The sequence below is a fragment of the Odontesthes bonariensis genome, chromosome 10 (assembly GCF_027942865.1).
Source record: "Odontesthes bonariensis isolate fOdoBon6 chromosome 10, fOdoBon6.hap1, whole genome shotgun sequence".
Lineage (NCBI taxonomy): Eukaryota > Metazoa > Chordata > Actinopteri > Atheriniformes > Atherinopsidae > Odontesthes > Odontesthes bonariensis.
Genome location: NC_134515.1, coordinates 3,453,382 through 3,470,860, shown reverse-complemented (window position 1 = coordinate 3,470,860; position 17,479 = coordinate 3,453,382). Strand labels below are relative to the sequence as shown.

General features: G+C 43.1%; 1 protein-coding gene across 2 annotated transcripts in view; it reads left to right on the top strand.

Moving 5' to 3' along the window:
* The window catches only part of LOC142390489 (PHD finger protein 20-like), a 45,477-nt gene that overhangs the window by 22,136 nt on the left and 5,862 nt on the right, over positions 1-17,479 (top strand). Inside the window, exons 5-16 of one of the 2 annotated variants that reach the window (XM_075475955.1) lie at positions 45-118; positions 209-464; positions 560-643; positions 2,333-2,392; positions 5,219-5,402; positions 5,481-5,584; positions 7,447-7,569; positions 9,483-9,551; positions 9,746-9,888; positions 10,215-10,314; positions 11,060-11,255; positions 13,959-14,175. In XM_075475955.1, coding sequence (XP_075332070.1) covers positions 45-118; positions 209-464; positions 560-643; positions 2,333-2,392; positions 5,219-5,402; positions 5,481-5,584; positions 7,447-7,569; positions 9,483-9,551; positions 9,746-9,888; positions 10,215-10,314; positions 11,060-11,255; positions 13,959-14,175 — 1,610 coding nt within the window. Of the gene's footprint in view, positions 1-44; positions 119-208; positions 465-559; positions 644-2,332; positions 2,393-5,218; positions 5,403-5,480; positions 5,585-7,446; positions 7,570-9,479; positions 9,552-9,745; positions 9,889-10,214; positions 10,315-11,059; positions 11,256-13,958; positions 14,176-17,479 lie in introns of both variants that reach the window. The other variant, XM_075475956.1, reaches the window with a different exon arrangement.

Genomic DNA, 17,479 nt, shown 5'->3' with positions numbered 1-17,479 from the left:
GTTCTGTCTTTTCTGTGACACCACAGCTTTTCTTCCTCTTTTAGACTCCTGCACGGTGCGTTTCTTCGACGGCGTGGTTCGGACCGTGAAGCCCACCAAGGTCAAACCCTTCCAGAAGGTACGGAGAGCTGCTCTCTGATTGGTCACCTGGCTGTTTGACCAACCTGCTGCAGCCGTAAGTGTGTGAACATGTGTGTGTGTGTTTCAGAGGTCCAGATCTGAGAAGAGTGCGGTGGGAAGTGAGGGATGGGAGGAGGGCGAGAGTGAGGAGGAAGGAGGTCAAGGAGGAGAGGAAGAGGAGAAGGAGCCAAAGGAAGAAGAGGAGGCGGAGGAGACGATGACGTCAGAGGAGAAAGAAGGAGCCCAGGAGGATGAAGATGATGAGGAAGATGATGAGGATGAGGAGGAGAGGAAGGCAGAGCCCTCATCCTCTCATCTACCAGCGAAGAAGAAAACAGATGAAAGTAAGTCAGATGACCTCTGACCCCGGCAGATTGTTAATATTAGTCATTCTTTTTCACCTTTTTTAAGCGAAAACCTTTTATTTTCTGTCTTTCAGGCAGAGGAAATGGAGTTCAGAATCAGCCAATCACAGCTGACTCCGCCCTGGGAGCTCTTCCTAACCCCCCCCACATCGACAGAGGTACCCAGAATTTAAGCTGCTACTACACCTGAACTCCACCTGCTGACACGATAAATCACGATGATATCACAGTGAATAATAACTGAAAACCAGTAACTCTTAATCAGCTCCCAATCAGGACTTTGCAGAGATCAGAAACGTCATTTTTAATCCAGTCTGTTCAACAATCCGTCATAAGCTCAGCTGATACTTTATGTTTGATGGTCCCAAAACAACAAGAAAAGTGCTGACTCATGTACAAACCATGAGTTAACTATATTGAAATTGAAAGAAATGCCCATTTGGGTCGTTTTTTCTGAAACTTACTGCTTAAGTCTTGAGGAAAAGGTTAATTTTTAATCTCATACGGACCCCGTTCATGGCTGTCCGCCCTCCTCTCGTTGGTGTATCTTCACAAAGACACTTTTTCGGTCATTTTAACTTTTAGCTTTCTTTGTGGCCTCTAGTGTTGGACGGTATAGTGATACTAGAAAGGTATCACGATACCCTGACGCAAAAAAAGATGCGATACGTTCTTTTTTTTGGTATCGATACTGCTCTTAAAATAACGTTCTGTGCCCGTGCAGCGAGCTGCGCCAAGTCGTGGCACATACCATGTAGTGGCATGTTTTGTTTTGTTTAAAATAAAATAGTATTTTAAATGTGTAAGTCAGTCATTAATGTGTTCACTGTTCAAACGTTGACATTAGACAGAAAAGTAGCTTGTTAAGCAATATGCAAACAGAAGAGATTGTGCTCATACTCGCTCTGTAGTAATTTGCTCAAACAGCAGGAAAGGAGAAGCTGCTGAAAATGAAACCAAAGTGAGACCCAGCTGGACCATTATTCTTCTCTGTTCCAGATTTTTTTAGATTTTCGCCGTGGTATCGGTTCAGTATCGAGTATCGAGGTATTTATGGCAGGTATCGTATCGAAGTCAAAATTTTGGTATTGGAACAACACTTGGCAAGGCAAGGCAATTTTATTTATAGAACACAATTCGTACAGAAGGTAATTCAAAGTGCTTCACAGCTACATAAAATCACAAAAGGCAATAAAATCATTAAAAAAAATTATTATTTTTTTTATAAAAATAAAAAAAACATTAAAAATAATCATTAATTAATGAATTTAAAAGTGAAGAGTGCAGATAAAATACTTTCAGGTGTCATATTCACAGCTAAAAACTGTTTTCAGCCTGGATTTAAACATTGTCAGAGTTGAGGCCTGTCTCACATCTTCTGGAAGACTGTTCCAGATGTTAGGAGCATAAAACTGAAACGCTGCCTCACCTTGTTCAGTCCTGACTCTGGGCCCCAGCAGGAGACCCCTCCCTGAGGCAGGAGACCCCTCCCTGAGGCAGGAGACCCCTCCCTGAGGTTCTCAGAGCCCGAGTTGGTTCATAGATAAAATTCATGTGTACGGCTGCACGTGTGCAGGGCTCATTCAGAGGTTTGTTTTTATGTCAGCGATCCCACAACTGTAGGCGGAGCCAAATTCTCTAGTTTTACTTTAAATTAAGTTTTTAATTATTGTGTCAGATACAGGCTGTGTTTCATCAACCCTTGGCTGAAGGGTTTGAGCTCTCTGAGGGTGAAATGCAGAGTTTTGAGGACTTGGATTAAGGTTGAGCTCATGAATGTTTGCTAACGCTTCCTGTGTTGTTAAACAGTCTTGCATAGCAGCTGATTGTGCCACTCTGTTCCTCAGATGTCCTGTTGGAGCGTCAGGCTCACCTGCCGACCACACACAAGTTCAGCAGAGAGCCGCGTAAGTACCGTCAAGCTCCACGCTAACGCTAACCCGGCCGGGGCTTTTCTGTTTGCACAACCGGACCTTCTTACAAGCTTTTTTAGTTTGAACACCTTGTTTCAGGGTCATCCTTTAACATCCAGAAACCCATTCCATGCTCCTCTATGTTTTCTGTTTTCTCTGCAGCGTTAAAGCTTTGTTTTAGTATTTTAATCCAGGAGTTTCGAACTCTTGCTCGCTGTTTTTTTTTCCACACTCTTGTCACCATCACCAGGTCCCATAATTGCTGATGGTTGCTAGAATGTGCACGTGTATTCAACACGGCCATTTTAAAAGTGGACGTTATTGTGCTACAACAAACGAGTGATCACTGATCCAACATTTAAAGTCTGAACTTAAAGATGTGAGTGAAACTGTCAAAACGCTCTAAACTATGATGATAAACTTAATAAATGTCCGTTAAAGTTAATGAAAACCGAATCTTTATTTGGGCTTATCATGAAAGGTTAAAAACTAACTTTTGTGCTCGTAACGGCACAGCGGATGGCATATGTGGCTTTTTTTCTGTTGAAAAATGGAATTTGCATAAAACTTTGTACGACTACAGAAGAAACAGCATCACATCTGAGGTAGCTGGCACCGTCATCTTTAATGAGACGGTGTCAGCTAGCTTACATGTAGCATGTGTAGTTTCTGTCCCCCCTTTTAAATCTTTAACCTCGGTGTTAAATTAAAGCAATACTATGTAACATTTCTACCTTGAAATAACAGCTTGAAAAAAATTGTGCGGCTAGAATGAGTTTTAATACAGTGGAAACCGCTTATAGTGGTCACGGATATATATATATATATATATATATATATATATCTATGTATATAGACGGATATAGTAATCAAACGCTTATATAGATCAAAAGGCTTGGGACAGAATCATTTCTATACAAATGCTGTTTAAATAATTTGTAATATAGTAATCAAGAAATCCGCTTATAAAGTTCATTTTTGGCCATTTTATGAATGTAAACATCTGCAAAAATAACTACGTTTGTTTATGCGAAATGCTTCACTTTCTGAACAAACGAGTGGTGCGCGCTCGCTCCCGCGAGGGGGTGCATCTGACAGCAGGGGTACCGAATTCGGCACAAAACCGGAATGCCACACTTAGCCGCAGCAACTCGTTGGCTCGTTTTTGGTCATTTGTCATACGCCTCGAGGAGACTACGTTTTTCATTCAGAGAAAATGACTTCCTTTTTCCAGCCATGATTCGCGCGCTTGCTGCCCGGTGTCAACTTGTTACGTTGGCTAGCGAGGCAGAAGCAGACGTCCAGAAAGGAAACAAGGGAGGAAAAAATAAAATGGGAAAAAAAATAAAATAATACAAATTCGGTTTTAGTAATCAACCGCTTATAGTGTTCAAATTGGCTCTGGACCAACGTGGTCACTATAAGCGGTTTCCACTGTATTACGATTGGCCTGTCTCCTATGCCCTTCGGGGGTCTGAGTTGGAAAAACTGCGCTATGTAACTTTGCTGGAGCGGCCCGGGAGCTGAGCGGAAGTACTTCTGGCACACCTACCGCAAAAACAAATAGACCCCTCTCACGCTCCCAGGTACATTTGATTACTCTTACCTTCTCGGTCGACATAGCTTGCACCTTCTGACTCCTCGCCGGTTCATTAACAAACGTGAAACGTGAAAGCGAAAGGGTGTTGTATTTACGACAGTGTAACCGTACATTACCTCCAAGCCTGTAGGGGGAGCTCCATAGTGGGCTTTTTGAGAAGTTACATTGTATCGCTTTAAATGCTGGGATAAAAAGTCTCCATTAAAACACTTTTTTTCAGGATTGCCAGCCTTTAAGCCACAGCTGCAAGTCGGCCATCTTGATTGATTTTTCGATGACTCCCACCCCTACTTTAGTGCTTTCCCTCCAAAGAACATATCTGCTCTCGCGGGCTCCTGGTTGTAAACTGAAATAACAGAGCAAATTCTGAAAAAAAAAACATGTTGGTGGAGATTTAGGGAAACAGAAACACAGTTAACTTCCTGTTTGCCACTTTCATGGCATGAAAGGAGAAGGGAAAAGCATCAGTGGTGCTGGAGAGGAGCCACTGACTGGATTACTTTGAGCTGTTTGCAGGGAATAAATGACATAAATTACAACCAAATAGATTTGTGGGTATTTCTCACTTTCCACTCCAAGTGGTTTGAATTTGAATTTGCAACTTGCAGCTGCTCCGTTGTGCTGTCCATATGCTGACATCATCAACACTATTATCAATTAGGAATAGTTTGTTTCACTGCCTCGGCAAATGTGTAGATCTCCCAATGGGGGAAATTCAAATTAGTCAAGTAGCTCAAAAAATTATTAATATTTACAATGATTGTATATTAACAACAACAATAATACCAATTCTAATAAAAATACTACTACTAACTAATAATAATAATAATAATAAATGACTAAATAAATAATTAAAAAAAAAAATCTATTAATTTGAGAAGAACTCAGGAACAAAGGACCTCTTGAACCTCTCAGTCCTGCAGCCTCTCACTATTGTAATAGTACAATGGTGCAATATCACACATAGACCCATGAAGTTTATATTGAAAAAACAAACTAACAAAAGAAAAAACACATATAAAATGACTCCTTTTATATTAGTTGGCTGTAACTCCTGAAGCTAACAGTGTTTTAATGTGTGAAATGGGAGTAATGTGAGCTTGTGGAGCCTCAAGAGGAGCTTCCATCACAGTCTCTTTCCTGTTGGCGTTTAAAAACCGTCACTAATCTGGGTTAGACTGTGGACAAATACAGCTGAATGTCCTTCTCTCCTCTCTCAGTGTACCGGGTCATAAAGAACCAGCCTCCTCCGATTCTCTCCATCGAGCTGGACCACAACCCCTTCAAGTGTCCGGCGCCGGGCTGCTCCAAGTCGTTCAGGAAGGCGAGTCTGCTGCACTACCACATCAAGTACTACCACTCTGACCAGCAGCTGGACGGGGGCAGCGAGCCGGAGACCCCCAGGTGAGTTCTGATCCAACAGCTGGAGCCGTGCAGCGTGGGCGCTGAGTCCAACACTGACCCGGGTCCGTGTTGTTGCAGGAGGAAGCGGCCGTCCACCGAGGGGGCCGACTGCATGTCGGGCAAGAGGACGGAGAACAGCAGCTGTCACCGTGGCGACAGAGAGCAGAGCATCATGGGAGCAGGTGGGGCAACAGTCATGTCTGATAGAATTAAAGGTTTTCTCTCCCAAAATGACCAGGAGAAACTCATCCATGCATTCATCTCCAGTAGACTCCATCACTGTAAAGAGCATCAAACATCTGCAGCTCATCCAGAACGCTGCTGCTGGAGTTTTAAACAGGACTAAGGCTGTGTTCCATACCGCATACTGCATACTGCATACTACATACTACATACTACATACTACATACTACATACTACATACTACATTCTACATACTGCATACTACATACTGCATACTGCATACTACATACTACATACTACATACTACATACTGCATACTGCATACTACATACTACATACCGCATACTGCATACTGCATACTGCATACTGCATACTGCATACTGCATACTACATACTACATACTACATTCTACATACTGCATACTACATACTGCATACTGCATACTGCATACTGCATACTACATACTACATTCTACATACTACATACTACATACTGCATACTACATACTACATACTTCCATACTACATACTACATACTATATACTGCATACTACATACTTCCATACTACATACTACACACTGCATACTACATACTTCCATACTACATACTACATACTACATACCACTTACTACATACTACACACTACATACTTCCATACTGCATACTACATACTACATACTTCCATATTGCATACTCATCTATCAGACAGTATGCAGAGCGTTTACCCACAATGCATTTCGCTCCTGCCCGAGCCGAAATCAGCCGGCCTGAAGCTGATTTCTCTTAAGCTCTAAACTCTGTAAACTTTAGCAACATTTGAAACATTTTCAGGCGAGAAAGTAGTCGTTTAGATCCCCAACGTGTTGAAAACCTGACAAAATACCGGCTGTTTACAATTTTGTTCCCACGAATTTGGCGCTACTAAAGCTAGCCGCAGTGAGCAACGCACTTCCGGTTATTTTCACAAAATAAAATACCCGTTGCCTTTTATCACAGGGAAAGCCATTACGATACAATTGGTGCTTTTGTTTTGAAAACAGGAAGTGAACCTACCCTCGTTGTAGCTAGCTTGAAACTGCCGTTTTGAAAGGAAATGACGATCGGCGACGTCACGTTACGTTGCATCTTGGGTAGTTTGAGTATGAGTAGTAACCTCATGATGCATACCCAACATTTCGGAGAATCTAGTATGCATCCGGGAACTTCTGGCTTACTCAAACTCGCATACTAACTCAAAAAGTTAGTAGGAGTAGTAGGAGAAGTATGCAGTTTCGAACACAGCCTAACTGATCTGAACACATCACAGCAGCTTTAAAATCTTTACTCTGGCTTCCAGTCAGTCACAGAATAGATTTTAAAAGCCTGCTGATGGTTTACAATCTGTGATCTGTTCAGAGAATATAAACCCAGCAGAGCTCTTAGATCCAAGGACTCAGGTCAGCTGGTCCAGTCCAGAGTCCAGACTAAACATGGAGAAGCAGCATTTAGCTGTTATGCTGCAAACAAGTGGAACAAACTGCCAGTGGAGATTAAACTTTCACCAAATGGAGACATTTTTAAATCCAGGTTAAAAACATTTATTTTCTCATGTGTCTATGCATGAAATCTGCACGCTATCTTTGAACTTATCTGGACTGTTGCTTTTTTTTAAATTAATTTAAATGATTTTATTTGTTTCTCTTTATATTCTTTTATGTATTTTTAATGCTTCTTCCACTCCCTGCTGCAATGCTTTTATTTTATGTGAAGCACTTTGAATTGTTTTGTACATGAAATGTACTACAAATAAACTCGACTTTGACTTTGATGACCACAGCGATCGATGTGAAACACAGTCCGACCGTCTGACTTCTTTTTGCAGGGATGAAGAAGGAGGGAGGGCGGGAGAAACCAGGAGGGCAGGACAGAAAGGAGAGGAAGCACTTCCTGAGAGTCAAACTAAAGAAGAAGAAAAAGAAGAAGAAGAAGAAGAAAAGCCAGTCAGGTAGGAGTCGGTGTCCTCATCGCTGTTCTGTGACTTCTTCCTTACAAAATGAAAATAAAAATCAATATTCATGAAGAAGAAACCTTCATTTAGGGGATAATTGAAGGTTATTATAATTTTATTATTGTTTTATTATTATTATAATATAATATTATTATTATATTAATATATTAATATAATATATATATTATAATATTATTATTATTATAATTGAAGGAGACAATTTGAATCAAATCTGCTGTGGGCGTGTAGCTCCTCCAGGGATAGGCATGAGGCAAGATATTCTTTATCAAAATACTTGGCTTTATTGATGGTCAACCCGTGAGAACTGGGTAAAAGAAAGAAAAAATAATGCCGTATGCATGTCTCATACATCTTTCATCATAACATAGGATAGATTAAGCTAAACACTTTACAGCTTGCTTGAATGACTTCAAAATGGCGGATGTAAACACGATAATATTCACACAAATTACACCTTCACTGCAGATAAATATAAACATCAGCTAACCTGATCACAAAAAGTGCTAAATGTCTTTGGAATCCTCCGTCTTTTCTTCTATCTTCTGTCTATTTCTGCTTCTTATTCCATGTTCCAAAACCACAACAGACAGAAATTATCACGCTTTCGCCGTGGTTCGTGACGGTGCGTCGCTAAAATACGCTCGGGTGAAACACACTCGGAGGAACAAATAATAAGTTCCGTCCACCTGGAGACATACGATCAGAGCATGTGAACGGAGCGGAGCGCAATTCCCGCTCCCCGCTCAGGAGGATGTTCGCTCATTCGCTCCCCGCTCAAAGTTGTGCCAGGAAGCTCCGCTCAAAACTCCGCGCTCACCTTAATTTTCCTGCTGCTCAGGTGAAATCGCTCCACGCTCGCTCAAATTTTCAGGAGAAGGAATTTTCTGACATTTTTACTTTACGTAATTATGACAGGGCCCTGGGACACACGGCGTTTGATTTAATGATGTGACCGGTGTATTGTCTTATTTAACTGGCTGTTAAATTATCGCCACTGTAACGGTGGCTCTGACGTACAAAAAATAATGTTTAGAAAATGTTGGGCACCAGGTAGGGTTAGAACTAGCACCTGAGCAGTCAGCTTAATTCAGACAATCAGAAAGGGGAACATGTCTTCACGGTACCTGACCTGTTCCGAGCGTTCCCGTGTCCCAAAACTCCAGACGAAATACACAATCCACGCTCGATAGCGTTTGTAGGCCCTACAGTTCGGGCGTTTCCCTGTTTATTATCCGCACTCTCTCTGTAACTAATGCTAGTTCCGCCACACATAGAACACACCATTGCGCCCTCGACTTGAATTGCTCACTTCCTCATTTACTACGGGTAACAAGGCCCGCGTGGCTGCTTGTCCCCAGCTGTGAACGTAACATCTCGCTCCATTCATGTTGCCCCACGTTTCCTATTTAATTATTAATTTATTACACTAGCCTACATTAAATCAAAAATGTTATTTTACAAATTTTATAATCCGACATTTTTAATTGACGTTGTGAGCGCATCGGAGTGAACTGGAGCGGAGCGAAATCCTCGCTCCGGCTTTTGAATGGAAAACCGCTCTCCGCTCTGACCATATTTCACCGCTCCGCTCCGTTCACATGCTCTGCATACGATAGAGAATAAACTAAATAACAAAGTGCTGATACAGAAAATAAACTGGAGACAGGGGCAGTTATACAGGGCGGTTCGAATGAAAGCTGAATAACCTGTTTGGGAGCTTTTCAGCAACCCTTTTTGGTCAGTTTCTCAGATATTTGTCATATTTTTCTCTCGTGGACATGAAATCTCAGAAAAACCTTTGGCATCACGTCAGCTTTGGCACAAACACACATTGAAGGGTTCAAGAATAAAAGTAAAGTTTTATCATTCGTCTTCTTTCTTATCAGCAGGACTTGGCAGCAGCGACGATGAGAACTCTGACAGACCTCCCATCACTCTGAAGCTTTCACATCCACATGGTGGGAACTCACACACACTTATACAATACAGTGCTGTGAAAGAAAGTACACCCCCCTTCGCATCTAAGGTTTTACATATGAGAAATGGGAAATTAGCAGAAAACCTCAGATTAACAACACATGACATATTACACTGTGCCACTGTGTTCTGTCTCAGTTTTTCTTCAGTAAATAAAAATCTTTTCCTCCTTCAGTTGACGATGGCAGTGATTGGTCAACGCTGACAGCAGAGAGTGGAGAGGACACGCCCTCTTGGCTGGCTGCCATGGAGACGGATGAGTGTGAGGTGGTGAGGTGTGTGTGTGAGGTGGATGAAGAGAACGACTTCATGATCCAGGTGAGACACAAACTCATAAGTTCTGAGCCGTCTTCATGTCCGAGTGTGTCCGTGTGCAATGAATATGAAATAAAGATTCAATATAATGAAAATAAGAAAAATAAATAAGAAAATAAACACACATATAAATAAAAATAATAATAAATAAATAATAATAAATATATAAATAAATAAAAAATAAATATATAAATAAATACATAAAAATAATAATAATAAATAAATTTTAAAAAGTATCCAAATTGGCTTCAGCAGCTTTACTGTGGAGCATCAGCAGTGATGTTTGGAGCTGCGTTCATGGCTCTGTCCTGTTCTGTGTGTCTCTGCAGTGCGAGTCCTGTCTGTGCTGGCAGCATGGCACCTGCATGGGTCTATATGAAGACAACGTTCCACACAACTACATCTGCTACTACTGCAGACAGACCTCAGGTAACACCTGCACTTTGTTGCTTTCACACCTGTGACTGTTCTGTTTATTTCTTTATATTTTCCTTCCAAGCATCTTCACAGGAATGTGTTTTTTCTTTGTTAAGCCACTTTAACTCTGAGCTGTGAACCATTCAGGCAGGAAAAAGGCTCCTAACTCAAGGGATGAACCAGTGTTGTGTCCACACAGAACAGACAACTTAGCAAAGAAGCCGTTTTAAACTGGATCTTTAGGCACTTTGTTCCCAGCAGCCTGTCACAGAGACACATCATTTGTTCCCATTTCTTTAGTTGCATCTGTAAAAACAGCTTCATAGTTTCAACTTTTTTGTACATTTACGTTTAAAACTGCTTTCAGTTACCAAAAGAGTCAAATTAATATATGAAATAATGGACGTTAATAATCACGTCGATTTTATAAGGGGTCGGCGTCATCGCTGGACGGAGCGACATCGCTCGCGGCATGTCAGGACAGGCTGATTGAAAAGTAGCATTCTGATCACTTTTTATCAATCGCTCGCTCGTGTTCAGTCAGGATGAGGTGTGAGACATCAGAAAAATGTGGAAAAGGGTTTGTTGTAAAGCCCCAGATGATTGGCCGTCACAGCTGGAACGAGCCAATGTTTTGTCCATTTCTTCTTCTGCGCAGCGCTGAAGCTAAAGTGAAGCCGGAGAAAAATCAGCGCTTAGCTAGCTGACAAATGTTCGGTGTGTTCGGTGTCTCTCAAACTGTTTCCTCTCCCCTCAGGTTGGAGGCGAGCTCAGCGCTTCATGTCTGAGCCGGACGTGCTGATCTCCGGTCACATGTTCGGCCTGTCCTGCGTGAAGGAGAACTACTCGGAGATCAACGCCTCAAAGATTTCCCACACCAGCCACCTGTTGGCGCAAACTCACGGCCTCAGTCAGGTCCTCAGGGGCCTGCAGCTGAAAATCAGCCTGTTACAGTGAGTATACGGCCTGTTACAGTGAGTATACGGCCTGTTACAGTGAGTATACATCCTGTTACAGTGAGCATACGGCCTGTTACAGTGAGCATACGGCCTGTTACAGTGAGCATACGGCCTGTTACAGTGAGCATACGGCCTGTTACAGTGAGTATACAGCCTGTTACAGTGAGTATACGGCCTGTTACAGTGAGTATACGGCCTGTTACAGTGAGTATACAGCCTGTTACAGTGAGCATACGGCCTGTTACAGTGAGCATACAGCCTGTTACAGTGAGTATACGACCTGTTACAGTGAGTATACATCCTGTTACAGTGAGCATACAGCCTGTTACAGTGAGTATACGACCTGTTACAGTGAGTATACATCCTGTTACAGTGAGCATACGGCCTGTTACAGTGAGCATACGGCCTGTTACAGTGAGTTTATGGCCTGTTACAATGAGCATACGGCCTGTTACAGTGAGCATATGGCCTGTTACAGTGAGCATACGGCCTGTTACAGTGAGTATACGGCCTGTTACAGTGAGTATACATCCTGTTACAGTGAGCATACGGCCTGTTACAGTGAGCATACGGCCTGTTACAGTGAGTATACGGCCTGTTACAGTGAGTATACATCCTGTTACAGTGAGTATACAGCCTGTTACAGTGAGTATACAGGCTGTTACAGTGAGCATACGGCCTGTTACAGTGAGTTTATGGCCTGTTACAGTGAGTATACGGCCTGTTACAGTGAGTTTATGGCCTGTTACAGTGAGTATACGGCCTGTTACAGTGAGTATACGGCCTGTTACAGTGAGTATACATCCTGTTACAGTGAGTATACATCCTGTTACAGTGAGTTTATGGCCTGTTACAGTGAGTATACGGCCTGTTACAGTGAGTATACGGCCTGTTACAGTGAGTATACATCCTGTTACAGTGAGTATACAGCCTGTTACAGTGAGTATACATCCTGTTACAGTGAGTATACATCCTGTTACAGTGAGCATACGGCCTGTTACAGTGAGTATACGGCCTGTTACAGTGAGTATACGGCCTGTTACAGTGAGTATACGGCCTGTTACAGTGAGTATACATCCTGTTACAGTAGGTATACAGCCTGTTACAGTGAGTATACAGGCTGTTACAGTGAGTATACGGCCTGTTACAGTGAGTATACGGCCTGTTACAGTGAGTATACGGCCTGTTACAGTGAGTATACGGCCTGTTACAGTGAGTATACATCCTGTTACAGTGAGCATACGGCCTGTTACAGTGAGCATACGGCCTGTTACAGTGAGTTTATGGCCTGTTACAGTGAGCATACGGCCTGTTACAGTGAGCATACGGCCTGTTACAGTGAGCATACGGCCTGTTACAGTGAGCATACGGCCTGTTACAGTGAGTTTATGGCCTGTTACAGTGAGCATACGGCCTGTTACGGTGAGCATACGGCCTGTTACAGTGAGCATACGGCCTGTTACAGTGAGTATACGGCCTGTTACAGTGAGCATACGGCCTGTTACGGTGAGCATACGGCCTGTTACGGTGAGCATACGGCCTGTTACAGTGAGCATACGGCCTGTTACAGTGAGCATACGGCCTGTTACAGTGAGTTTATGGCCTGTTACAGTGAGCATACGGCCTGTTACAGTGAGCATACGGCCTGTTACAGTGAGCATACGGCCTGTTACAGTGAGTTTATGGCCTGTTACAGTGAGCATACGGCCTGTTACGGTGAGCATACGGCCTGTTACAGTGAGCATACGGCCTGTTACAGTGAGTATACGGCCTGTTACAGTGAGTATACGGCCTGTTACAGTGAGTATACGGCCTGTTACAGTGAGTTTATGGCCTGTTACAGTGAGCATACGGCCTGTTACGGTGAGCATACGGCCTGTTACGGTGAGCATACGGCCTGTTACGGTGAGCATACGGCCTGTTACGGTGAGCATACGGCCTGTTACGGTGAGCATACGGCCTGTTACAGTGAGTATACGGCCTGTTACAGTGAGTATACGGCCTGTTACAGTGAGTATACATCCTGTTACAGTGAGTTTATGGCCTGTTACAGTGAGTATACGGCCTGTTACAGTGAGGATACGGCCTGTTACAGTGAGTTTATGGCCTGTTACAGTGAGCATACGGCCTGTTACGGTGAGCATACGGCCTGTTACGGTGAGCATACGGCCTGTTACAGTGAGTTTATGGCCTGTTACAGTGAGTATACGGCCTGTTACAGTGAGTATACGGCCTGTTACAGTGAGTTTATGGCCTGTTACAGTGAGTATACGGCCTGTTACAGTGAGTTTATGGCCTGTTACAGTGAGTATACGGCCTGTTACAGTGAGTATACGGCCTGTTACAGTGAGTTTATGGCCTGTTACAGTGAGCATACGGCCTGTTACGGTGAGCATACGGCCTGTTACGGTGAGCATACGGCCTGTTACGGTGAGCATACGGCCTGTTACGGTGAGCATACGGCCTGTTACGGTGAGCATACGGCCTGTTACGGTGAGCATACGGCCTGTTACGGTGAGCATACGGCCTGTTACGGTGAGCATACGACCAGTTACAGTGAGCATACGGCCTGTTACGGTGAGCATACGGCCTGTTACAGTGAGCATACGACCAGTTACAGTGAGTATACGGTTTCAGCTCGCCTGTCTGAGTCTGCAGGGACGTGTGTTCAGTCTGTACCTCTGTCCGTCCGCACAGCTCTCCATCCCACCCCGACCTGCAGCTGTGGAGGTTGCCGTGGAGACAGGAGGAGGGTCTCAGATTGACGTCCGGCCCGCGAGGAGAGCCGCCCATCTGTTACGTCAGCAGCGAGCACTGCTATCAGAAGCCCGGGGCATCGTGGGTAAAAGACGAGGAGAAAGACGAGGAGAGGCCGATGGCCGCGGTGAAGCTGGAGGCCGACACCGAGGAGAAGGTAGAGACACGCAGACCGGAAGTGTCCGAGTCTCAGGACGTTCTGTTCATGACAGCCTTTAAAGCAGCGGCGTCAGTCAGATAAACACACCGTCATAATGTGCGTGATTTATATGAGTCACATGCACAGTTTATTCATTAACAGGACAGTGCATGTTAATAACAGTACATCTGCAACATGCCAGAGTTAGCCAAAGGCTAGTTTTCATCTGTAGTCCTGGTTGTACAATGGCACCCTAAAAAAAAACGTGGAATGTTGAACAATAAAGTCATCAACAATAAAGAACGACATATTAAAACAGTGTTAGTTCATAACAGAGAGAGAAGGTAGGAAGATGGTAGGAAACAGTGAGATACAAGTAGAAGTAGTTCTGAGGATCAGCTGTTCTTTAAGCACATGTAGCAGCAGCAAAGCGTTTAAAGGTGATAGAGAATGGTTGAATGGGGCATTAATCCTTGTTGTGTGATGTGATATGTAGCCCAAAAAAAATTGGTTGGGTCTGTAATGGCTCAGAACCTCCCTAAAAGGCTCTCTGAAACAGCTATGCTGGGTTTAGAATGCGTCTTTTTCCGTCGTTTCAGAGCTTATCTGGCAACCTCATTATGAAATGCAGGTAGGTGTTGGCGCTATTCGGTTGCCGATGCTTGATTGGCTGCCCTTGCTCTCACTGAAAACAGAGCTATAGAGAAATACACTGACTGAAAAGAAAGCTCATAAGAATCAGAATTCGTTTTATTGCCATTGTTAGTGAACAGTGTTCACTAACTAGGAATTTGCTGCGGCGTAAGGTGCAAACATGTAACATAGGATATTATAATGAAAAATAAAGAATAAAAATGTATGAATATAAAATGTACAAGGTGTGTACAACAATACACAGTATCCAATATACAGAGCAACAACAGTGCAGCTTCATTAGTGTAATTTTAATAATGGTAAAGTGACTGGGGCAGGTTATGAGGTGATTACGAAGTGTTCATAAGTCCAACTGCAAGGGGGAAAAAACTGTTTTTGTGACGGGAGGTTCTGGTCCGAAGGGACCGAAGCCTCCTGCCCGAGGGGAGTGGTGCAAATAGAGAAGGGTCAGCTGTGATCCGACCTGCTCGCCCCATAGTCCTGGAGACGTGCAGCCGATCACCTTCTCAGCGGAGCGCACAGCTTGCTGCAGTCTGTCTGTCCCTGTTTGAACTGACCATCTACTGAGCAAAATTCCGACTGAAGCCTGCTCGGAATCGTGCAAGCTTTGTGAAACTTTACTCCGTGAAATGCGCAGAGCAAAGGAAAAGTCGGCGGTTTGGGATGCTGTTAAAAATAAATAAAAGCCATTGATCGCGAACATTGCTTTCCGGGGGAAGAATATATAACGATCGTAGTCCGCTTTCACAGCCTTGGAAGGCTCACCTGTTCCTGTTTCTCGCCGAAGGGGCGTGTCTGAAATGGAGTGGCTGTGGACTTGGGTGCGGGGGGGGGGTGATTGCTGAAAAAGTGACGTCACTTTTTCACAAAAACGGATTGGGGGATATATATTAAAAAGGGGAGTACTTGAAACAGAGGTTCTGACACTTGCTGGCACTTCGTGTGTACTCCCCACAGCGGGGAGACTCAGAACTAACACCAAAAACGGGAAAAAGGCGATTTTGATTCTCTATCCCCTTTTAAAGGGATAGTTCGCCTCTTTTGATATGAAGCTGTATGACATCCCATATCAGCAACATCATTTATTTTTTAAACCCCAGCCAACTAGCCGGACTACCTTCATCAACACCAAAACGAGGCTGGAACTCTGCTCACAGGACGCAGCAGGGGGTAAGAAGATGTTCATAAATGATATTGCTAATATGGGATGTCATACAGCTTCATGTCAAAAGAGGCAAACTATCCCTTTAATAAGAGCATAAAATCATCACTGAGTATGAAGCATTGATAAAACCGATTAAAAGATTTGGTAGATGCGTGATAATTTAACAAACAGTGCTGATAAAATCATAAAAACAAGAGGTTTGGGTGACAAGAGAATCACACATTCACAAGTAAAACACGTTGTGTCAGCAGCAGCAGGGTTTAATGTTTAAGTCTGACTACTGATTATTTGGCGACTTTAAAGTCGCTGACTGACTAAAATCACTTTTCCTTAATGGAATAATACAGTCAGATGTTCTTAGACTGATAAAATCCCTAAGAGGAGGTGGGGCCATCCCATGTAGGATTCTGTATGTCTGACAGACATTCGTGTACTTATTAATAAGATTGTCCCAACTTAAAAGACTGTATTTTGATAAAATGAAGCAGTGATGACAGTGTTTTGGTTTCTTGTCGAGTGCTTTCAGTGTCTGCTTGTATAAAGACTGTAACGGTTTCAGAGAGGTGGGGTCAGTCTGAGACCAGCTTGTTAGACAATATGTGAAATGAGAAAGAATCATTGAGTGCACGAACATTTTGGCAGCTTGAAAGGACATAGAATTTTTTGTAAATCTGAAGTTACGTTCACCAAAGCAAACCTAAGATCAGTTTCCAAGAGTTTGGGCTCAAAGTGCAGACTGCTCGCCTCACTGAGTAAAACAGGCTGAAAGCTCTCAGATCTGGTTTCTGCTCACCACCACTAGATGGCAGACATGTTTTATTTGGAGTTAAACCACCATGTGGAAACAAGTTGTGGACTCAAAGGGTAAAACCCACTTTTTCCGTGGATCCAGAAGCTGTTTCATGTGCAGGTGTGCTCTACTCCTCCTTTGTTTGCTCGTTAATTAAGGTTTGGAGTTAGTTTCAGGTGTTTTTCAGGTGTTTTTCTGTGTGGAAGCTGCTGGTGTTTACCTGATACTTAGTGACTGGGGTCCACAGAACGGGACACCCCTTAATGAACAGAATCTAAAGAATCTAACAGAACTGGTGTCCAGATGGATGTTTTTAAACCCAGGTAATCCCCCTAACGGGCCAATGAAATGATGTCCTGTATTTACTGTTTACTGTCCTCCGTTAACAAACTGTTAACAAAATAATTAGTTACAGCTCGTAGAACATGAACTCCACCTTTCCCAGTATCTTGTATGTTGCTCAATCTTAAGGAGAATGTTAGTTTTTGAATTTCATCAACAATTGTGAAGCAGTCATTTCTTGATGGTAGCTTTGTCTTTAGCCATTTGTGTAATGGCCTTGCTTGCAGTACGTTATAAAGGTAGTTGTACTGAGCTATAAGTCCAACCAGGATTCTACCAAGGTACAGTGCAACTAAAGAAAAATCCAGTTCTATTCCAAAGATTGTTCGTATTTCTCCGGCAAATTCTTGCTAATATGGTTGTATAAGGGG